The sequence below is a fragment of the Amphiura filiformis genome, chromosome 13 (genome assembly GCF_039555335.1).
Source record: "Amphiura filiformis chromosome 13, Afil_fr2py, whole genome shotgun sequence".
Taxonomy (NCBI): Eukaryota; Metazoa; Echinodermata; class Ophiuroidea; order Amphilepidida; family Amphiuridae; genus Amphiura; species Amphiura filiformis.
In genome coordinates, this window is record NC_092640.1 from 50,557,771 (window position 1) to 50,583,262 (window position 25,492).

Consider the following 25,492-nt stretch of genomic DNA (forward strand, 5'->3'; position numbering starts at 1 on the left):
CGCAAGAAATATAGCGGGTTGTTTCTTAAGTGACCGAGAATCGGCGTATTTACCCTATCTATAGTTAATTGAATGTTTATTGACTCTGATAACCCATGTGTATAAACCTGTATAATATTGGTGTTCAGTTCATAAAAACAGGACCATGACCCTGACAAAAGCTAGCAAGAGCAAATGGCTGTGTAATCAGTGTTTACTTTAGTGATGAAGGCATCTTGCAATTTTCTTCGTATACTTATAGCCAAAATTGTTTCCTGTATAGATAGCTTAATTAAAATTCCTTTAAAAAAGGAATGGGCGCCCAATGTGAGCTTGGTCGTGATGTGGTGAATTTCATGGTGTTTAGATTTGGTATTATTATCTCTTGCAAACCCGGTGACACCTCATTATAGAAATCAGACCTGTCGATAGGTTGTAAGAGGGGATAGCCTTTTCCAGGCACAAATTGCGCCATATAAAGAAAGTTTTGCTCCTTTGCAACACAATAAAAACTTAAATGCAAAATGAGATCCGTAGGTGGCTCCCGAGGGGGCTTAAAAAACTAAATGCAAAATGAGGTTTTTAAAAAATATTGTTTTCCAGAGTCAAGACGCAGGTATCATTATTAAGCCTCATATCACTTATTTATTGTCGAATAAGTGCAGAGTAGGTTAGATATGAATATTAAATGTTAGGCCAAAGCAGCTCAAAGTACATGTACTATACACCTGATCCGTGAACTTGTCTTTTTTAAAGACAAATTCTTGTTAGGTACTTAATCGCCTATTATATCGCGAAAGTGTGACAAGACACTGCTTTTACTCAGTCGTTAACCCAGAGAGTTGACGAATGCGAGTCTAAACCGGAAATAAAATGTTTTTGCTTTTAATGTCGTTGTTTGTTTGTTTCTTTTTTCTTTGTGTTTTTTCTTTTTTCTTTTTTGCATGAAAATTTATCAAGATGTACCATTTCACCAAATTATATGAAGTCCGTAGGTTTAGTATTTTATAATCACATTTCAGCTTCAGTCTGACAGTCTCCCTTTAAGTTTGTCAAGTGTAGTTGAGCATATTCTCTGGAACAATAAGTTTTCCTACAAAGAACAGTAAAATGGTTGCGGATCCTTTTGCTTAATAAAATTTACCTCATACAGTCCTGATCAGTTTGTGCTATGGTGTGAAACCTTAATGCATTATTGTTCTTTGAGCTACCTGACATTTACTTAACTTTATAGGGCACTATTCTAATTTTAGCAGTTTCTTGTGTTTCATTACATTTCCTAGTATGTGTTAAAATGATTAAAATTCAGAATTATTTGTCATTAGTGTTTTTAATTTTTGTTCATTATTAACCGGCAAAATGTATAAGCATTTATTGTCCATTGCAAATATTGCGAGGCTACTGCTTCGTTACACTTTTAATTATCTTAATTGGGTTATGAAGTCAGATGTCAAATGGTAAATACTAATACATACTAATACAACACGAAATGCACATCTTCGTATGCGTTCTTTCTGTTTCACATGGGGTTAAAGTTAGTTATTTATCATGTACAGAAGGCTTGTGAACAACTATCATTCATGAATTTTGATTTTTGATTAATTTATAAATCCAGCTTTATCATTTTGGGAGCAATTATTTATAAATTAACTATTCCATAATTGCAATTTGCATCCAGTTACGCTGATCTGACGCAATTATTTATAATGCCATGATAGAGAAAAGTTGTCCTACACTTAATTAACATATTTCACTCAGCACCTCCATCTGTGGAAAACTAATCGCCATTTTTATTTGAGATTTTCGGGTCTTCATTGACCATTAAGACAAATTCGACCCCATACTGTCTATAAGCTGTTATGGCAGCGTGGAGGTGGCCACGTGCGTATTTATAAAAGCGTATTTATAGATATAACCGAAGTACGCTGGTAGATACAAACCTAAATTTGTATATTAAAGGCCATGAAGGTTTTTGTAACATCACATGACTTTAGTTGTATCACTTCAATAGATAAACCTCTTATTTTAATCGCTATTTTGTCAATTCATGAATTGAAATCTAAGGATCACATAATTTGCGATATTTGCCATCTCTTCTACAAATGCAATTAGGTCACTTTCATACACATATGAACATACCATGCATATGAGTTAGACACTTTTATTCACTCTGCAACGAGTTAATTTCTTACATCTAAGTTATTTGATGATGTGAGACTAGGATAGATGGAGCGAGATAAAATGATTTCTATCGTTGCGAGTGTGTTTCTCGTAACAGTATGGTTGACATCTAACGGCGAAGCATCCAATACATCTGAACCAGTTGGTGAGACTAAGATACCGCTGTATATTGGCGGTCTACTCCCTTTCAGTGGAGGGTGGGATGGAAGCGGATTGGTGCCGGGGATAGATCTCGCCTTAGAACAGATCAACAATAGGGACGATATGCTGCCTGGATATGACCTTAGAATTGTATGGAATGATACGCAGGTAAGTGCATTTCTAGTGACTATAAGTAAACCATTCAGTTGATAATTTTAGTATGTTTATTGAATTAATAAAGAAAATGTACCGTTTTAGCCTCTGTCGTCATACATATAGCGCAAAGCATTTTTGAAATAATTGTGATCAGACGAATAATTTATTTTAATAATTCAACAAGATTGGAGACATTTTCCATTTTACCCCTGTATGATTTTAGGAATGGCGCTACTCCAGCAAAATGGCCACCATAAAAATGTAAATCATACTTTTTTAAATAATTGAAGGGGTGGGTGTAATAAAGAAAGTCCTAACCCACCTAAAACACATGTTACTGGTTTCGCGATAAGTTGCTTTTTGACCAAGTACATGAGAATTTCCATAAGTAAAGTATCCAAGCATAAAGTATAGGATTTCTTCAACAGACTAAAAAAAAATAAGAGCGCAGTGATTAATAGTGCGCTACGCACAGGCACAACGCCTAGACGTTGATCCACAAGCCTCAACACACTTGGTAGGTTGTCGCTGACCACTATGGCCCCACATCATTCCATAAACCATTAAACAACAATTCAGGGACTTGCTGCTTCAAGAGCGCACACCCTAGACATTCCACAAATAACCTTCGCAACCAGGATCAGCTCCCCGAGTTTCGTACGGGTTACAACGAGACAAATTAGCAGTAAGTTCCTTGTCCAGGGGAATTTCAAGCCAACTCAATTTTTCCACGAGAGCATACTAGGCACCGCCAGGGTTCGAACCCGCAACCTCTCGCACCATAGTCGAACGCCTTATCGATTGAGCTAACGTGACTGCACTAACTGTTTTGTTGAAATCATTCGTACAATTTTTACACACAAACCAGTCACTTGTAAATTAGTGGGTTAGGACCTTCTTGCCCCAAGAATTCCACACTAGTTTCTAGAACTACTTATGAGATGGATATTTCTTTGAAAAAAAATATCGAATCTAGTCGTTGATGTAAGAAATACATTCTCAATGATTCCAGACCAAAATTGTTGTTCATAGAAAAGGTTTAAAGTCGGTAGCAATATTATAGTGCTAAGCCACATTTCTTTTTGGAAAAAAAAACAGGGAACATAACATAGCTGTAATCATGCCAATAAGTTCATATTGGTGCAAAAGTCACATATTATTTTAATACAATATAAGGATAATATAAGGATTACTTTTTATAAAAATGGATTAAGTAGTTGTCCAATCTATATGTTTTAACTGCAACTGATTTGAAACCAGTAACAAGTGCACCGAAAAAAAGGGGAGGGTTAGGACTATATTACACCCACCCCTTCAATTTTAGAATGTACCTAGTGGAAACAAATTTGTTTGAAAGATTTAACCACAAAAATTGTAAAATTTTAAGAAAAAGAAGATTCATATTGTTACATGTAGTAATTGCACACTTGACTTTCACATTCATTGAATTGATAGTTCTTAAGTAGATACGTGTAATTAATGGGTCTGTGCTTGATGCTTCTTTCAAAGTTTGTTTTAGCAGTGGATCATATACGTGACTCTTTTTCTCTGAGTCACGTATATGATCCACATTCTTGTGCATCCCAAAGACAAGAAAGACATCTTAGAAACCAGTGACGCAGTTTACGAAATCCCCTGCAAAGGTTGTGATAAGTCGTATGTGGGAGAAACAGGAAGGCAATTCGGCGTCCGTCTAAGAGAACATCAAAAAGACTCTGAAACGGTCAAAGACACAAAGTTCACCAGAGCAAATAGAAAAGCGTCAACATCAGAACAACATAAGTCAGCGATCACAGATCACGTCGCCCAAGAAAATCATGTCATCAATTGGGAGGGGGCCAGCATACTAGACAAAGACCCAAATGCTGTTTCAAGAAGAATCCGAGAATCAATTCAGATCCGCAAGAAGGGGGCTAATGCAATCAACCGCGATGACGGCTCTTTTTCTCTGAGTCACGTATATGATCCACTGCTAAAACAAACTTTGATCCCGAGGAGTGAGAGTGCATCCAAACACCGCGGGAAATGCAGTGGACCAGATCACTTGTGATCAAGCCATCAGCCTGGATGGCGAAAGCTCAAGTCAGTGAATATATTTTATTGGATTTGTCACACAAAAATCTAAATAATATTAAACAGGTCGATACAAAATGGCCATGCGTGGCGGTGGATTCAACCTACCATGGCGATTTCTGCCATGAAGACATCGAAGCGATGACACTGTGCACCGTGTAGTGAAATATTATAAAATGTGTGTTTATATTTTAAAATAGCTCTACCATTATTGGTATCGAGCACTTTATAGCTGTCTCTGATACAAGTACTTCTTAATATATATATATTGTTACACCTATATTCAAGGGTGGTGACAGAAGTGATGTCACTTGTCAGCAACATTAGGCCAAGTTCAGTTCTTCCCTGTATTTCAAAGATTTTGGAACGTGCTGTGCATGATCAACTGTATAATTAACTCACATGTAACAATATTTTGAATCCTTGTCAATCATATTTTAGGAAAAAACACTGTACTAACATTGCTCTTTTGGATGAAACCATGGTAACAGATAAAATTCTTAATGACATCATACAATAGTTATGCACACCTTGTAGTAAAGGAGCGTTTGCTTTGTTTGGTTCTCACTATATGTGAGTGTATGAATGAGTTTTAGCTTTCATGATGTTCAAAAATACGTCATTTTTATGTACATAAATTTTGATCAAGGTCCTTCATTTAAACTTGTGTCGGTTGAATAGCATAGATTAAAAAGTCATTTTATAAAAAAATCTGTGTGCTTATGGTTTGAACGAAAACATGCCCAAAATATATTTCTAAAGTATAAAGTATTGCCCAAGTACAGGGTGCCCATCTCCAAAAAGTCTGTTTACCACTTTAAACCATCCTATCTCTCGCAGGAATGATTGCAATGAAAATACAAATAAAAATTGGAAAGAGCAAACTTTTACAGTTTTTTTGTTAACATAACTAAATTAACATAACTTTATTAAAGAAAATTGTCCTGAGATGCTTCATTTTGTCATAAAAATATGTATGTCAATTAGAATAAATTATGCTTTAATTTTAGGTGAGATGTATTGATTATTATGTACCTGATTGTTAACATTAAAGGCTATAATTTATTTATTGCTGCCATGACACCTTTATTATAGGTGCTTGTATGATTAATTACAATACTTTTGATTTAACTTGTTCTGGAGAAGCTGCAGGCGGGTGACGTTTTTTAAAGGAAAGTTTTTAAAGGAAGGTTTTTATTTCAAACTCTAATCGTGACCCGCAGGTCAAATTGCTAGAATTATACATTAAACACACCTAAACAGATACAATGCAATTTGCAGGCAGCAGCTTAATCAGCGCCAATATTGCAACATTGAAACAAACAACTATACAAACATCAAATCCATCCCAACCACATCCCCCAAGTAGGCAATGAGGATAAAATGCCTTGCCCAAGGACACAACACGTTGGCACGAGCGGGGCTCGAACTCATAACTTATGTATTATGAGTCGGGCGCCTTATCTAGGAGACGCCATCAAGTAAGGAAAAGCTTAAATCGATCTTGTACATGGCGGGATCGAGAGTACTAACCGCATTGGTACACACATCGAAACTGAGGAACTGATGGTTCAGGGGCCCAGCGCTGATTAAACAGAATGTTAAAAGGCAGGGCCGAACTTACCTGGGCCAGGCCAAAATTTGGAGGCCCAAAACTCACCGTGAGAAAGGTATGTGGGGCCTACTATAAGATCGACAGTGGTGGCAGAAGCATTGCAAATTAGAGGGGGATAAGCAGAATTTTGTTCCGAAATCTGACTAGGACATTTGCGCGCGAAATAGATTGTCAATATCAGACGATTTTAGCCCAAAATGAAGGTGAATTTTGCTATGTAATGGTCTAGTATGATATGCACGAAGGGCACACAATTTTGGGAATATAGCCCACCGTTCGGTGAGCAAACTTGTGCTAGAATGTAAGTAAAAAACTAAAATCGGATTACTGGAATAATACCAAACAGCAACGGACATCGTGTTAAGACTACGTGAGGTGTTTGGGGTAAGTAAAACATTTCCTTGTTATAAAAAAAACAGCCCAAAAGCTGTCCAAAATTTACACTTTTTATCACAAGGCGATATATCTTGAAACTAAATTTTGAGAGGGCCTACGCTGATTCTTTTAATTCTAGTTTAAAATCTATTCGTCACCTGCAGTCTGATATGGTATCTATGGTTTCATCAAATTCTTGGGAACTAATGTGGAAGGTATTTTGTTTTTAAAAAAACCCGATACTTATAAAAATATCGGTATTTATGCAAGCGACATTTCTATCGTGTAAAATGCATTGAAAATTGTCGGCTAAAGAGTGCATAAATATAAATCCCGAACAGTAATATCAACAATAACTATCTACATTCCAAGCGGAAACGCTTTTCAAAAACATACAACCTTTTTTAGGGCAATCGCTGAAACCGAAATATGCAATTCTAGGCCATCTGTAAAAAAGTGGGTGAGCGTTTATGACTATGAACTTGGGTCACCGAAACAAATGTTTATATTGGTGACAGGCCTTTCAAATTGATACAATAATTAGCCCCCCAATTATGGCTTTCATTTTAACCGTTATTTGTTAAACTGCGATTTTTACTTTTTTAGAAATCAGTGAACGTATCAAAAAACTTTTTGTAGATCGCTTAAAAATTGCCCCACCCCTTAACATAAAAATATTATGTGAATTTTTAAGTTTCCCCAACTATACCAATTAATTTCAAATTAAATTAGTTAAATTTAAACCAACACTGTGATATTGACATTGAGCTAATGTGGTAATTGTGTTAAATGTACCATGAAAGGTCAACGGTAAACAATTAACGGTATGTAACGTTTTAGCCTAGTGGAACAGTGAGAAAACGGTGAGATTTCAAATAATTTTAATGGGCTTCAACTTCGTTAATGCTGCAAGATGTTTAATATGTTCAATATGAAATAAATTAGAAAATATTCTCATTGTTATGAATTTATCATTAATATTTCAAAGAAATAAACTGTTCCACAATGCAATTGCAAATTAAAAATGCCGACATCACTATGCGTATGTCACGTGTTGATATTTCTCCTATACACCTGGAGAAGAGCATATACATGTACATGTACATTACCATCTTACCTAATGCGCGAATACCCACACCTCCAAATGCAAACCTCCCAACTCGCCGTAGAAGTAGTGATGTAACTGGATCAATTACCATAGTGAAAACAATTTTTGAATATATTGGCCCGCACTATTAAAAGCATTATGCACTTATCACCTGTCATCCTCGTGTATGTGTGCAATCATAGATTGAATACAGTACCGCTCTTTTAAAAGAAATTAATCGAACAGGTGCACGTGAATGTTCTATAGAATCACGATTCTTTAATAACCTATGGTGCAATGCAGCGGTACAGAGTACGTCTCGTGCAGGGCGATACATTCAAATATTGTTTTCACCTATCGCTATGGTAATTAATCTTGTTACGTCACTACTTCTACAGCGAATTCATTCACTATAATACGTCTCTTTCCTTGCATCTATCTATATATGTCTTTTAAAACCGCAATGAACTTTATGAATATTTTTTTCTTTATTTTTCTTTATTTTTAACAGTGTAGTCCGGGATTAAGTAGCCGAGTGTTTTTCGATCAGATATACCGTGAACCACAGAAGATAATGATTCTAGGTGGTGGCTGTTCCAGTGGCTCCGAGGCTATCGCTGGCACTTCACACTACTGGAATCTTATCTCGGTAAACTGAGGCCGAAGGCCCACGATTCATTTAATTCAATTGCGAGATTGAGATTTCTTACGCCAACGCTAATTTGTACGTGTACGCTAACTTTGCTTATCCTTCTTTAGTCGTGTTCACACGGTCGGACTTAAGGCACGTAATACCGGTAATAAGTCACTATTACCGGTTATAAGTCGCTTATTAAAGGTAATAACTCATTTAAGTCGTGTGGACACGACTATTATAGAGGTTATCCACATTACTCATGTGTAACTTCTAACAAAAGGCGCTGATTCCCGTAGTATTCATTATTCAAAACAATTCAATGCATGACCTCGGAGTTTACCTGCATGACTCTTGGCGGGCTATTTTGAAACAGTCATGGTCGCACATGCAGGTACTTCTTTTGAAAGTCCTAAACAAGGTATAGCAGTCGTTGATAGGATATGCAGCGTATAGAACACGGATAACCTCTATTGACTTGTTTGTTTGTTTGTTTGTTTTGTTTTTCAATTCTTTGTCGAAGTGACGTAATTAATCGGATTAACTACCATAGCAATGGATGAATACATCTTCACGCGTTATCTATGTATTGAACTATAGATGTCAAAGAAATGCTAATCACTCGCACCTGTAAGATTAGACTTTTTGAAAAGAGCGGTATTGTATTCAATCTATGTTTGGTGACATAAACAGGTGATTAGTGCAATCTGTTTGTAGTGCACGGCGATCTATTCAAACATTGTATTCATCCATTGCTTTGGTAGTTATTCCGATTATTACGTCACTTCGACAGCGAATTGATTAGTCTTTCACTGAGAAGTTAAGAAGTCTTATTAACGTTTAGGGTAAATACCAGCTTAATGTTAAAGACATGATTTTACCATTACACATTTCTGCTTGTTAATTGGCATACATCTTCTATCTTCTATCAGCTCATTATTACAATTGTTTCTATCTTTACAGGTGTCTCCCACGGCCAGTTCCCCAGCGCTATCCAATCGTGTTAAATACCCGTTATTTTACAGGACTTACCCAACGGAAAAGTCTCTGAATCCTGCACGGATAGCAATTATGAAAGAATTTGGTTGGACGAGGGTTGCTACTATACATGAAAATTATGAATTGTTTTCATTGGTAAGACTAACACGCGCTCTTTTTGTTGCCACTATATGTATGTTTTTCTTTCATTATTGTAATTATAAGTCAATTAATTTGCTTGGACATGGAGTAAAAAGGGAAAATAATGAGTTATTATCACTGATAATATCAATAAATTGTTTTATACATTGGAAACGCTAATGTAAACATATCAAAAAAAGTAACTGACCCCCCTTAAATAATGGTCATTATTCAAAAACGGGCAATTGTATTACAAATCTGTAAAATGCATTCGAAGCAGAATTTATTTCTGCCTATTTTGACACCTCATTTGTAGCAATTGTCTAAATATTGATGCCGCAGCGTACATTTAAATCAATGTAACCCAGGATTTGAAAGTTGCAGTAAATTCTATTGAAGAACAGTGGTGGCAGAAGCATTGCAAATTAGAGGGGGATAAGCAGAATTTTGTTCCGAAATCTGACTAGGACATTTGCGCGCGAAATAGATTGTCAATATCAGACGATTTTAGCCCAAAATGAAGGTGAATTTTGCTATGTAATGGTCTAGTATGATATGCACGAAGGGCACACAATTTTGGAATATAGCCCACCGTTCGGTGAGCAAACTTGTGCTAGAATGTAAGTAAAAACTAAAATCGGATTACTGGAATACTACCAAACAGCAACGGACATCGTGTTAAGACTACGTGAGGTGTTTGGGGTAAGTAAAACATTTCCTTGTTATAAAAAAACAGCCCAAAAGCTGTCCAAAATTTACACTTTTATCACAAGGCGATATATCTTGAAACTAAATTTTGAGAGGGCCTACGCTGATTCTTTTAATTCTAGTTTAAAATCTATTCGTCACCTGCAGTCTGATATGGTATCTATGGTTTCATCAAATTTTTGGGAACTAATGTGGAAGGTATTTTGTTTTTAAAAAAACCCGATACTTATAAAAATATCGGTATTTATGCAAGCGACATTTCTATCGTGTAAAATGCATTGAAAATTGTCGGCTAAAGAGTGCATAAATATAAATCCCGAACAGTAATATCAACAATAACTATCTACATTCCAAGCGGAAACGCTTTTCAAAAACATACAACCTTTTTTAGGGCAATCGCTGAAACCGAAATATGCAATTCTAGGCCATCTGTAAAAAAGTGGGTGAGCGTTTATGACTATGAACTTGGGTCACCGAAACAAATGTTTATATTGGTGACAGGCCTTTCAAATAGATACAATAATTAGCCCCCCAATTATGGCTTTCATTTTAACCGTTATTTGTTAAACTGCGATTTTTACTTTTTTAGAAATCAGTGAACGTATCAAAAAACTTTTTGTAGATCGCTTAAAAATTGCCCCACCCCTTAACATAAAAATATTATGTGAATTTTTAAGTTTCCCCAACTATACCAATTAATTTCAAATTAAATTAGTTAAATTTAAACCAACACTGTGATATTGACATTGAGCTAATGTGGTAATTGTGTTAAATGTACCATGAAAGGTCAACGGTAAACAATTAACGGTATGTAACGTTTTAGCCTAGTGGAACAGTGAGAAAACGGTGAGATTTCAAATAATTTTAATGGGCTTCAACTTCGTTAATGCTGCAAGATGTTTAATATGTTCAATATGAAATAAATTAGAAAATATTCTCATTGTTATGAATTTATCATTAATATTTCAAAGAAATAAACTGTTCCACAATGCAATTGCAAATTAAAAATGCCGACATCACTATGCGTATGTCACGTGTTGATATTTCTCCTATACACCTGGAGAAGAGCATATACATGTACATGTACATTACCATCTTACCTAATGCGCGAATACCCACACCTCCAAATGCAAACCTCCCAACTCGCCGTAGAAGTAGTGATGTAACTGGATCAATTACCATAGTGAAAACAATTTTTGAATATATTGGCCCGCACTATTAAAAGCATTATGCACTTATCACCTGTCATCCTCGTGTATGTGTGCAATCATAGATTGAATACAGTACCGCTCTTTTAAAAGAAATTAATCGAACAGGTGCACGTGAATGTTCTATAGAATCACGATTCTTTAATAACCTATGGTGCAATGCAGCGGTACAGAGTACGTCTCGTGCAGGGCGATACATTCAAATATTGTTTTCACCTATCGCTATGGTAATTAATCTTGTTACGTCACTACTTCTACAGCGAATTCATTCACTATAATACGTCTCTTTCCTTGCATCTATCTATATATGTCTTTTAAAACCGCAATGAACTTTATGAATATTTTTTTCTTTATTTTTCTTTATTTTTAACAGTGTAGTCCGGGATTAAGTAGCCGAGTGTTTTTCGATCAGATATACCGTGAACCACAGAAGATAATGATTCTAGGTGGTGGCTGTTCCAGTGGCTCCGAGGCTATCGCTGGCACTTCACACTACTGGAATCTTATCTCGGTAAACTGAGGCCGAAGGCCCACGATTCATTTAATTCAATTGCGAGATTGAGATTTCTTACGCCAACGCTAATTTGTACGTGTACGCTAACTTTGCTTATCCTTCTTTAGTCGTGTTCACACGGTCGGACTTAAGGCACGTAATACCGGTAATAAGTCACTATTACCGGTTATAAGTCGCTTATTAAAGGTAATAACTCATTTAAGTCGTGTGGACACGACTATTATAGAGGTTATCCACATTACTCATGTGTAACTTCTAACAAAAGGCGCTGATTCCCGTAGTATTCATTATTCAAAACAATTCAATGCATGACCTCGGAGTTTACCTGCATGACTCTTGGCGGGCTATTTTGAAACAGTCATGGTCGCACATGCAGGTACTTCTTTTGAAAGTCCTAAACAAGGTATAGCAGTCGTTGATAGGATATGCAGCGTATAGAACACGGATAACCTCTATTGACTTGTTTGTTTGTTTGTTTGTTTTTGTTTTTTCAATTCTTTGTCGAAGTGACGTAATTAATCGGATTAACTACCATAGCAATGGATGAATACATCTTCACGCGTTATCTATGTATTGAACTATAGATGTCAAAGAAATGCTAATCACTCGCACCTGTAAGATTAGACTTTTTTGAAAAGAGCGGTATTGTATTCAATCTATGTTTGGTGACATAAACAGGTGATTAGTGCAATCTGTTTGTAGTGCACGGCGATCTATTCAAACATTGTATTCATCCATTGCTTTGGTAGTTATTCCGATTATTACGTCACTTCGACAGCGAATTGATTAGTCTTTCACTGAGAAGTTAAGAAGTCTTATTAACGTTTAGGGTAAATACCAGCTTAATGTTAAAGACACGATTTTACCATTACACATTTCTGCTTGTTAATTGGCATACATCTTCTATCTTCTATCAGCTCATTATTACAATTGTTTCTATCTTTACAGGTGTCTCCACGGCCAGTTCCCCAGCGCTATCCAATCGTGTTAAATACCCGTTATTTTACAGGACTTACCCAACGGAAAAGTCTCTGAATCCTGCACGGATAGCAATTATGAAAGAATTTGGTTGGACGAGGGTTGCTACTATACATGAAAATTATGAATTGTTTTCATTGGTAAGACTAACACGCGCTCTTTTGTTGCCACTATATGTATGTTTTTCTTTCATTATTGTAATTATAAGTCAATTAATTTGCTTGGACATGGAGTAAAAAGGGAAAATAATGAGTTATTATCACTGATAATATCAATAAATTGTTTTATACATTGGAAACGCTAATGTAAACATATCAAAAAAAGTAACTGACCCCCCTTAAATAATGGTCATTATTCAAAAACGGGCAATTGTATTACAAATCTGTAAAATGCATTCGAAGCAGAATTTATTTCTGCCTATTTTGACACCTCATTTGTAGCAATTGTCTAAATATTGATGCCGCAGCGTACATTTAAATCAATGTAACCCAGGATTTGAAAGTTGCAGTAAATTCTATTGATATGTATTCAGTATAATGGAAGGAAATCTGCTCGGCTCTCATGGGAATTTTCGTTTCGTTTCGTGCATTTGGGGTTTAAAATGTCAGGAAAATCAATATCAATTGTCATTATTCTTATTGTCAATATTCACTTAATCCCTAGTTGAAACATGAAGAGTTAACACATTTTTAAATGCCCCACCAAGTTGTCCATTTCAACGGTTAAGTTAGATCAGGTTAGGCTGGTCATCTTCGTAACATCTCACCTTTTGAACATGCCAAGGTTACAAGCGACTTCATCTTGATGGACGATAATGCAACTCCACATAGGGTTAGGATAACCAACCAGTTTCGGCAAGAAGGCATCAATCGGATGTTATGGCCTGCCAAATCTCCAGACCTGAACCCGTTGGAGCATTTGTGGGGATATTTAAAGTACCGGGTAGACAAGAGGATCAAGCCAACAACAACTTTCATTAGACTGGATCAAATTCTGAGACGGAAATGGGCAGCAATAGACCAGGGACGCATCAGACGTCTTGTAAACAGTATGAGGCGGAGGTGCTTGGCAGAAGGAAGCCACGCCCGATATTAACTGATATGAAAGTGACCATTACAACAACAGTTACAAGAGACATTTGTAAAAATCATTAAATCATATGAGTTTAAAACTGAAAATGACAATGTGTGTAATGATATCTAAGTGTTTTTGTGTTGTTGTAAGTGCAACTTTCAAATCTGGACCTTACTACATTAAACAGACCGGTGTTTTATTGTTTTCTGAGCTATCGTATCAAATGGTGTCAAAATGCGCAGAAATAAATTCTGCTTCCAACGCATTTTACAGATTTGTTATACAATATCCCGTTGTTGAATTATGGCCATTATTTAAGGGGGGTTAGTTACTTTTTTTGATATGTTTATTTGTTTTCTGTATGTCATTTGTTTGTTACACAACTTAATTAGACATCATATTCGCCGTACAAGTGCTGATGTAACGGGATTAACTACCATAGCATGAGGTTAAAAACAATTTTTTAATATATCGCCCTGCTCTACAAGCAGGTTGCACTCATCACCTGTGTATGTCTTCAATCATAGATTATATTATACAGGTACTACGTGAACGTACTAGTGCAGTGTGATATGTTAACATTTTAACCTATTGCTATGGTATTTGGTCATGTCTACGGCGAATTACAAAAAATACTTATATATAATATGGGCGGTACCCGGGTTTGTTTCATTACATGTCAGTGGACGGGCCTTTTGATATGGTTATCTGTTTTCCCGTTATTAAAGGATATTGAATATAAAGGACGCGTTTATATTTCTGTATTTTTAGACGGTAGATGACTTGGTGAGCAGATTGAAAGAAGCCAATATCACACTGATTAGCTCTGAAAGCTTTGTCGACAATCCCAAAAATCAAATTGAAAATCTTAAGGTGGGTATTTACATGTACATTAACAGTGGATACATTAATACTACTAGCAAACACGTAAATGTCATAATTATCACAAGTCCCGGAAACAGAAGTGGCATAATGTAAGTGCATAAGTCTAAAATATGGGTGCTTAATGTTGGGATGTCATTTCGATGTTGTTTATTACCTGGGTAACGTGGTAAATAAGATCAAAGTCCATTGGCCCCTGTTGACCCAGTAGCGTAGCCAGCGGGCAGAGTGCCCCTGACAAAAAATGAAAGAGAAACGTGCCCCTCCTGACAGAAAATGAAAGAGAAAACCGGGAAGGGAAGGGAAAAGAAAAGGGACAAATAGCCTGTTTTCCACCAAAATTCACCCTGGTCATGGGCTAAAATTGTAATTACCTTACTTGAATCTTCCATCCCGCGGGCACAGCATACCCTTTTGGAGAAAGACGGCACTTTGACGTACTCCTAATCTCCTACGTTCTAGCTGGATTAATAGCACAGTATTGGCTATGAAAAATAAATGACTGCTTCACAAGTACCGTTGTTTGAAGCTATACACAGAGAAAATCATCTGTGCATGTCAGTTATACTATTTATAGTAACAACATACAAAAAATACACATACCTAATTGTAGACATTGCCATTCTGAATGGCAAAATTGTCGGGCGCTGGGAACTTTTGTTAGATTTTCAAAATCATTTCATTTACATTTACATTTTCCCATTCTCTAAATGATGTTGAAAGATACTATTGCATTTTGTTTTAATCATTTTTCAGAAACAAGATGCTAAGATTATAGTTGCAATGATGTATGCTGACCAAGCTCAGAAAATATTTTGTGAGGTGGGTTTAAAGATATTATTCTTATTTTGAGACTCGTCGTTTCCTAAGGAAACAGCAGGATGCAGACCAGACATTAACATGAGTAGGTTTATTTCACCTTAAAGGCATGGATAGTCTCACAAAATAAATGAGTGTCTAATGTGCTATGCATAGATAGGGCAACAACTGGCATCTGAGGGTTGATGCCTTTACACTTACGGGGATTGAAGCTCGATCATATCACCGTAAACATTCATCAAAATTCTGATTTGTGCATTTTGGAACACCCAGAGATGACACAGCTTCGGATAAATGGCAACGGCAAAGTGATCTGATGGAGACAATCGAGTATCAACATAAAAAAAAAGACTAAAAGAACGTTTATAGTTAATAGGTACGGTTTCTTATCGCGCGAACCAGGCTGTCGAATTCCACATGGTAACGCGCTGCAAGTATAGATAATAACAATGTGTTAGAGTTGTTGCTCTAGTTGTTGCTCCTTTTGTGTGTATTTAGACAAAGCATTTTTCTGCACCAAATCTCTGATCATGAAGCCAAGGTGCTTTTCTACTTTTTCTGCGACAAAATTAAAAAGACTCATTTCATCCGTACTCTTTTCGCAATCCTTCTTACCTAAATATGACGTGTGATAGTCACGTGTGGATACTAGACATGTGACATGAAAGACGTGTGCCTTTCTGACGATTCTCTATATCTGTGTGTACAGGCTATCAAACTGAACATGACGGGAGATGGTTACGTATGGATGCTCGTAGGTTGGTACCTCAACAAATGGTGGGAGATAGACTTCGGTCAATTAGACTGTACAACAGAAGAGCTGACTAATGCCGTTGGGAACTCGTACTACTTCGGCTTGCGTAGTCAGGGGTTGTCTAGTTCTGATGATATAACAATAGGGAACATGGTAAGGTAGTCTACGCTTAGCCTAGAATGGTGCCTTTCCTATATGTGTAATAAAAGGTAACCTTATTGACAGCCTCATTAATAAATAGTAAAAAAAACTAAATAAATTTCGGATATTTATTTAATTCCCCAACTTCCCCCCCATCAAAATGCAGATTTTGGTATCAGGTGAAAGCTCACATTTTCTTAGTAACATATTGAAATTAGGCGGTCCAAATCGGTATATTTTCGAAGAAATCATAAACTGTTGAATTGGTCTTAACTGTGGTATACTACTAATTCGACAATTCTTGATGATATCTTCGGAAATACACCGATTTGGAACTCTTATAAATGTCAGTAATTCCATTTCAAACACATATGTCTTTGTTGTACAAAACTCGAAAATGCAATAAAAAATGCCTTTACTTATCACAGTTTATGTTCTGGTTGTTTCAGCAATAAAGTTATTAACATTATTGTGAACCGAAGTTTGTTTATTAATAACCGTAATAATCGATCCATCTGAGCATATTAATAATAAAATGTAGCAGATGAAACTAGCAGATATTACCAAATGATAATTAGTCTATACAATTACTATTTAGCAACGAACAAAAATGCATCTTTTCGTATCCTTTTTCAGACTGCCGGGCAATTTGACACGTATATCAAAGATCAACTGGCCAATAATCCTAAATACAGCCATCTGACATTTACAAAAGAACATCCATTCGGGTATGATACAGTATGGGCCATTGCTTTGGCGCTAAATGAAAGTATAAACGTACTCAAAGCTACCGCCTTTCCAGATGGACGCATACGCAGATTGGAGGATTTCAACTACGATGATAGCGAGATGATGATGGTGTTTTATGAAAGCTTAGCTACAGTTTCTTTTTCGGGAGTAACGGTAACGGGGATGATTTCTTCAATTTTTGCTTGGCATTAAAAGAGTGATTAAAAAGAATCCGATGAAGGGGTATTTCCGAGTAGAGTAGACTGCTGATTAATACAATAACATTTATATTGAATTTCAGATCTATGGGGATATCAGAACACCCTTTTAAAGGTATAATTTGTCTACGAATTAGGTTTATTTTGCCCTAGTGTGAGATAATAATAAAAAAGAAACGTTTTCGACATTATTCGCAAAAGGTTGTCAGAAAACGTTTAAATGTCGGGTTATAAAAGAGTATATGAAGGGCATAAAACGTTTTCATAATATTCAAAAATATTTTTTGAACACTTACAGCAAAACATTCTTACATGACGTTATTCAGGTGTTGACGAAAAAGAATTGTTTACAAACAATATTTTACAATAACTTCGGACAACATTTAAAAAAAGTTGTTGTAGTGTGTTTTTTATACAAAACATTTTAAAAACGCTTTCATAACATTTATATAACCTGACATATAAAGTTATTAAAACATTTTTACCAAAACCAAAACCCAAAATATAACCCGTTTAAAACGTTTCAAAAATGTTTTTTGTTTACTGGGCATGATAAGATGCATATACACGGCGAGTCAAAAGCGCGTGCATATATCTCAGCGCTCACGATCTGAAACTACGCCAGATAAAATGCGAAGGGACGTCACTCAATGACTTGCAAAATGAAAAAAAATAATACGTAATTGTATTGTTCCTTCAAGGGTCCTGTGAGTTTTGAAAATAGAAACCGTGTTGGCATTACTATTATACGACAACTTCGTGAAGGTAAGTGCAACTGCTTTTAGAAATATTCATTCATTAGCTTCATGCAAACTTCAAATTTGTGTTTGACGCAGACTAAAATATTCGTCTTAGCATTCAGATAATTATGCGGAATTCTTATCAAATTTAAACTATTCTGTTGTATTTTACAGACCTCTTAGAGCATAGTATTGGAGTTTTCAATCCCGCGGGTATTCAAGACCCGTTACAATGGACAGGAGATATAATATGGCCTGGTAAGGATATTCAACAAAATAAATAGTAAAGCTTATATTATAATAGGTTCAATACAATTAGGTCTAAAAATGTTTGATTTTTTTTCTTTTTTTTAGAGTCGGTCAGTTTAGCCAAACAAACATTTTTGGGCCTCATATGCCTATGGAAGAGGGGCAAAACCATGAGACGAGGGGCCTAAAAGCTTTGAAAATCAAATTGACTAAAATTATCCTGCACCACAACGCTTACAAAACAGTAACAAATTGCTTAATAATACAAACTGTACCCTTAGTCGCAAACACATCCTTATTTACGGGTAACTATACTAACCTCGTTTATAAAAGTAAATAAAAAAGAAAAGTTTAACATTGTTTGAAGAACGAATAACACAGCTTTCATTTTTTGTCATTCTTTCGATACTCAGGTGATAAAGTTCCACTCGACCACACACCACAAGTTAAAACAACGATTATAATTCTTCATGTAACCATTGGTCAACCCATTTTCATATGCATGTGTGGTTTGGCTGGGGCGGGAATCTTATTGGCCATGGGATTCCTAGTTTTCAATATCAAGCTTCGTAAACAGAGGTGAGATGCATTATTGTGTTTAGTTAATTAAAATTCTGCAGAAAATTTTTAACCCTGTTTCTTCTTAAACTAAAATGTACGGATAATCTAATAATTATAATGTCGATGTCGTATTATTCCAACTCAACTAGACATGAAAAATGCCGCCTCTACTTAGCTTCAATAAATAAGAAATACTGCCCTCTGTAGCAAAAGTACACTGGAAGAATACACGTAACTTTAAACAACGACGTTGATAGGGATACCATATCAATTGGTAATATAACCTGATACAATGAGATTTGCACGGCACGGCATATTTAAATTAGTGTACTATATGCATTAATATCTTAATTAATGTTACTAGATACGTCAAACTTTCAAGCCCAAACCTCAACAATTTAATTATTGTTGGCGGAATGATTGTTTACACTGCTGTGTTCTTTGGTGGTGTCGATACTAAATTTGTCAGTGCTAGTTTCAAGACAATTTGTTGTCAGGTACGTATGTTGGAATTCAGCCTATTCTAATCATTGCTTCAATAACAAAAACACACACCAATTTGTGTCACATTCTGAAATCATACAGTGACATTACCATGATTACATAATAATTGTAATTACTTAGTATCATTGGATATAAAGGATACCCATAGCTATACATTGGTAACAAACTTTTTTTCATAAAGTACGGAATTTAAAAAAAATAAGATACTTGATACTCTATCTAACCGATGATAACGCACAACATCTTTTTGGTTGTACCCTGAACACTTTTACAGTGCATTCGTTTGTTTATTTAAATTAAACACAATAACACTATACACATTTTAATTATTATGTTTGATACATTGTGTTACATCTCCAGTGAGCAATGTTCAGAGTCATCGGTACCTAACCGGGCACCGATAGTGCTATAGGATTTGGATGTGGTGCCTAAGCATGAAAAAAAAATTGGTGGCGGAATTTTCGAGATAGTTGAAGATGAGGATGAACCAGTAAAAAGCTGATAAGCTGCCAAATTTACCCCTTCATGTCATACTTCAAAAGTAAAGCTTATTTATTGCTGTTTAGCAATGTGTTCCTGACCATGTAATTGTAATTTAATTACTGTGACCTAAGTATGTATCGGACTTTTAATGTGTTTTTTTTTCTTAAGCAATCTCTTTTTTTTCCTCTCAATAAAATAAGCTGAATGTTTGGGTGTTGTCGATTGGGTTCGTGCTGTCGTATGGGTCGATGTTTAGTAAGACATGGCGAGTTTATCAGGTAGCGGCTTTCAAAACTCCAAAACGAAAGGTAACCTTTTATATTATATATTATTATATATATATTATTATATAAGTAGGAAAACAGTACACGAAACAGACGTTTTACTAATGTTCTTTTTTAATTTTTAGTATAATGATTCTGTACTGCCGTAGTTTCAGGATCATTAATTTGTAAAACTTTGTTAGTTGTGTTAAATGTTTTCCTACATGATTGATATAGGGTCAAATGCATCTAATTGCAATGCATTTACTTTTAGGTAATCACTGACCATCTACTCTATACGATGGTATTTTTGCTGTTACTTTTCGATGTTGGCATCCTAACTGCATGGCAAGTAGTAGATCCAATGAAATTAGTCGTGAAAGAACTGTACAAGAGGGTAAGATGATTTTATATGTACATTTATTCCTTGACCTATTAATAACGATTCTTTTGTTATACTCCAAGTATCAACAGCATTGCGCCATTTATAACCATTTATTTCTATTCAGCTTTGTCCGTTTGTATGCGGTCTTGTTATTCTTTGATAAAGATCCTACTATATATGATTGAAACCTCAGACCATTAACCAAATTTGATTTTTTTTTTCAGACTACAGGAAGACCCTACAACTCCAAATCAGCTTGTATCACCGTACATAGAATTATGCAAAAGTGATTATATTCTTTACTGGTTACTCGCTCTCTATATTTATAAAGGATTCCTGTTGATTTTTGGTGCTTTTCTGGCTTGGGAAACGCGAAAGGTAAGTTATTATATCATGTATAATTATAAAGATATACAGTTTTATCAAATGTAGATAATCAAGGCAAACAAGGCCCCACGATATATCTTAAGTAATATGTAAAAAGTCGTCTTTACCTTTAGGAGTAGATGTTATATATTTATAAACACCTATTTTCAATTAATAAAGGTTCAGTATTCCGTGCCATACCTTTGTTATAGGAAATCACTGTTATTATTGAGATGTTTAGAATTATTATGATGCAATTTTATCAGTTTCGCCGTGAAGCAATGACGGCGACGGCGAAACTGATAAAGTTGCATTATAGTTTGCTTATTCCCGTCGAAAAGAGCCACTGTTTTTCATGTGTTAGAATTATTGTCATAGCAAAGCTAGACGTTTACATATTTGACCTCATCATAAGAAACGGCAGCCGAAATTTAAAAAAAAACCGCCAAGCATGATATATCAAATAATGTGCTCGTAATTAAAAAAAACCCGATAAACGTTCTTGCAACCCAGGTTACTATTGACGCCCTCAACGATAGCAAGTTTATAGGTATCAGCGTTTATAACGTGATTATACTGTGTACTATTGGAGTGACCGTCAGCTTTCTTATTGGTGATGACCCGGAAGCACTATATTTATTTATATCTGGAATCATCATATTCTGTAACACAGTGACGCTATTCGTCATCTTTATTCCAAAGGTAGGTGAATAGCCGTTTAAAAAATGCCTTGAGAAAAAAATCGGGACACTTCTAGCTATCATATTTTAGCGGAGACCAACTATCACATTTGTTTCATTACATTTACTTAACCATAAGTGGTGTGCTTTAAAGCTAGGGTATTGTTCAGTTACAAAATGAACAACGGGTTTTCTTATGGTGTCATACCGTTTCCCTGTTAGTTTTTGCCGGATAAGTCTATTTTGGAAAATTGCAAGTAGGCCTACTTTATGATCTTTTCATATTCTGATTTATATTTTTGTAAAGATTGAAATTCAATCCAATCTACTTATCGCCATCGTTTAAAACTGCTGCGATTTGGTTGTTCGCAGTATCTTGCGAATGGAAGTCAGCTTTAACAAAATTTGCATTGATCATTTCATAGCGAGGGTGTAGAAGGGTTCAAATATCACAGATATACTTTTGTATGTCCTGTGATTCATGAGTTGTGATGTAAAGATGGGTGAAACAACATCACCTTTGTAAACCTTACATACCTAATTAACAAACAACAAATGTAGACTGAACTTCTGCAAATCATCAAGGTGTTATTTTTCAATAATATATTGTTTTAGACAATGGAAATGGATCTTGTTTGTTTGTCTCGACCCACAATACTTAGTCAACCCTTAACTTTGCAATTGTTATGATTTTGTGCTTTTTTTCCTGAACTCGTCCATATTTCAGATAATATCTGTTTGGAAATGTCCAGAAGGTGAAATTATATCAACAACTAATACAACAAAGCGCCCTCCTACGTCAACAACTGAGTCAATGTCATTTAGTAACTTAAGTGAGGAAAATGGCATGTTAAAAGCAACGATATCAGAGGTGAGTGGCAACAGATCAAACGCATACTTTATTCTCAATAAGAAACTGTTGAAGTAAATGATTATGGAAACATCGCACTACAGTTTGATCAGCTTGTAATTGGCGGGCCTTATAACATCGCGAGAATTGTCTCGTGACAACTCGTCAGAAGTATCACGAATTTTGCCTATTTCATTTAACACACACAAGATAGAACAGATTGGTTAACTATCACTCTTAAGGGTATACTATGTATTGTTGGTCGAAGCAGCAGAAAAAAAGTAGTTCACAGCATCTTGCAAATGGTAGTGAGCTTTAGCAAAAATTGCATTGCTTAATTCACAGCGAGCGTGTAGAAGAATTCAAATATCACAGATATACTTTTGTAGGTCCTGTGGTTCTTGAGTTATGTTGTAAAGAGGGCTGAAACAACAACACTTTCGTAAAACGTACATGACTCATTAACAACAATAGATTAAGCAAGGTTTAAATATGATTTGTAGAATGAACTTTTGCAAAACACCAAAGCCATATTTTTCAATAATATATTGAATTACATAATAAAAATCGATTTTTTTTTGGCTGCTTCGACCAACAATACCTCGTATACCCTTAATGTGAGGTTTTTTTTCGGCGTAGTGGTAAAAGCCTAACATTTCCCGCCGATTACGAGCCGGATCAAATTATAAGCGGAGAGGTTGTACCATTTCCGTGCCCAAAGGTCTTTTTTATATCCGGCATCAAAAAGAAACAGTATGTGCTTACGCCCAAACGACTTGAGCTAATCATGGACCCCTCATTTGCGCTCGGGGTTTGGTGAGGCCAACAATAGGATTATATAGAAAAATCCACTTTGATTTTGTAAAATTAGAGTTTTTAGCCAAAATCAATATTTCAGTTACCATGGTTACGTTTGCACAAAACCAGAACAAAACTACATACGTACATCATTCATGGCAAACCCACACTGCTTTCTACGTTTAAGTAAAAGTTTAAATTCTCACTTTCTCCTTGCAATTGTTCTACATGAGATCTACAAGCTGCTAATGACATTTTACTTCAATTTTCCGTATTTCCATGACCCCAACTAGGTATGAAGTTTTAAAGTTTTCATTTTAACATAACTTTTCATGATATTCTGTCACAGTTAACCCAGGAACTGGAAGATAGAAGGCAAGCTAGCTGTTGTGAACTAGGATGTTTCGGAGTACGAATGGCTTGTTTTACATCTGATAAAGATCGAATTGATAACAGCAAAGGACAAATTGGAACAGCTAATACTAATATCTAAATAATAAAGGTTGTTGTTTTTTCACCGGTAATTTTGAAAGATTGCCATGTATAGCACAATATAAGACAAGTTTTACTTGTAAGAATCACTAGCTTCATCACTAACACAACTGTTTAAAAGATTTGTATAAAGTGTGTAAGTGTAAGACGTCAATACTTACCAAATGAATATCGAATTTTGTAGAAAAGTGTAAAATGTCATTTTGCTACCAAATTAAAATCAACATTTTTAATTGTTGGAGGTAGATGTTTACATCAAATATTTGCAGACACATATCTGTAAAAGGCTCATTCTAACCACTTTTCTGATAATATATCGTGCCACATCTACAGGTTGTTGCATGCACCAGGATTCGAACCATTCACCTTTGTCATTCGTATGTATTCAGATTAATGCTCTGCGATAGCAAAATAATACGGTCATTTTATCTTCATAATGCAGGTGACTGGAAATAACCATTTCTGGAAAAAAAATCACAATTGATATCAGTTTTTAGGTAAAAATGCTTCTCCTTCTGTTAAGTATCGTTATTTCTGCGTCCGGTCTGAGTTTACATGGCGGTATTACTGCGTAATTTTGCATAGTTTATAGGTCATTTAGGCAATATCTGTGCAGATTGTTCTGGATCCACCCCTGATGAGGAGATTCAGGTGTTTAATGCAATATAACACAACACATTTTGCAAATTATATAAGATGTTAATATCCTTTCTTCATAACTGCCTTCTGTATGTCGATCATGTAAAAGCATCATATTGACGTCATAATTTCAGACAACACCTGGTGCCATTTAGATTTCAGTTTCACATGGGGTTATTTTATCAACATTTCGAAGTTACTTATTCCATTTTTAAGAGTGTTTAAAATATAAATTGGTATAATAAATCAATAGTAATTAATGATTAGCGGATCCCAGTCTATTATTACGCAAATATATTATTTGATATCAGAAAAACTTTCTTCGTTTTCAGAATGAAATTAGATATGTCTGATAAGCTCTCATGTCCCACAAAAATACCGTCCAAACGTTCATACTCCATCCCTTAAGTATAGAAGTTACTATTTAATTTAAAATGTCTTATTTGTGTCTTTCGGCATAACCACTCGCAGGCTATGTTAGCACATCCATGACACCAAAAGGGTGCCAAAATCTGAAATTTGATGATATTTAAGATCCTCGGGATGAGCAAATCACTGAATGGGCCTTTGATTCCGAGTGGAATTTGCCAAATGTTTATACTGATTGACACGTGCCCCCGTAACCGTATGACGCTGGCATACTGACGAATACTATTATATGTGTTTAAAATGTTAAGGACAGCGTTTATCAATCAAAAGTTGACGTTTTACGAACATCCTTTAAATATGTTTATAAAGCTATAACATGAATAAGCTGAGCACATGTTTGAAGTAAAAAAATGTAATTATGAATAATATGATGATGAAAATATTTGATTACATTGTTTAAAAATCTAGAATTTTAAATCGACTCGTTTAAATTTCAAGAAGCCAAGGGTTTATTGTTTCAAAGATCTCATGATGTTAAAAATATAATGAAAAATGTGGTTTTTATTTTATTATTTTATAAAACAAATGATATCAAATAGAATCAATCACTACTAGCAGCTTCAGAAACATTCTCATTCAAAGGCATTTTTACCGATATTTATATCAATTATATTTATATTCTTGCATGCTTTAAGCCACAACAAATTGAACCAGAGACTACCGGTACG

At 35.3% G+C, this 25,492-nt stretch overlaps 1 protein-coding gene and 1 long non-coding RNA gene across 2 annotated transcripts; both read left to right on the plus strand.

Moving 5' to 3' along the window:
* Nucleotides 1-2,205: 2,205 nt before the first annotated feature.
* Nucleotides 2,206-23,757, plus strand: LOC140167747 (gamma-aminobutyric acid type B receptor subunit 1-like). The gene is made up of 15 exons (XM_072191041.1): nucleotides 2,206-2,469; nucleotides 8,119-8,256; nucleotides 9,205-9,375; nucleotides 14,614-14,715; nucleotides 15,481-15,546; nucleotides 16,253-16,450; nucleotides 17,075-17,341; nucleotides 18,871-18,953; nucleotides 19,300-19,432; nucleotides 20,123-20,230; nucleotides 20,460-20,582; nucleotides 20,802-20,948; nucleotides 21,450-21,638; nucleotides 22,344-22,487; nucleotides 23,614-23,757. Exons 1-15 carry the CDS (start codon nucleotides 2,206-2,208, stop codon nucleotides 23,755-23,757), a joined length of 2,277 nt encoding a protein of 758 aa, XP_072047142.1.
* On the plus strand, nucleotides 18,087-18,844 carry LOC140168489 (uncharacterized). The gene is made up of 3 exons (XR_011861212.1): nucleotides 18,087-18,150; nucleotides 18,300-18,383; nucleotides 18,788-18,844. It is a non-coding gene; the product is annotated as an uncharacterized lncRNA (long non-coding RNA).
* Nucleotides 23,758-25,492: the final 1,735 nt, after the last annotated feature.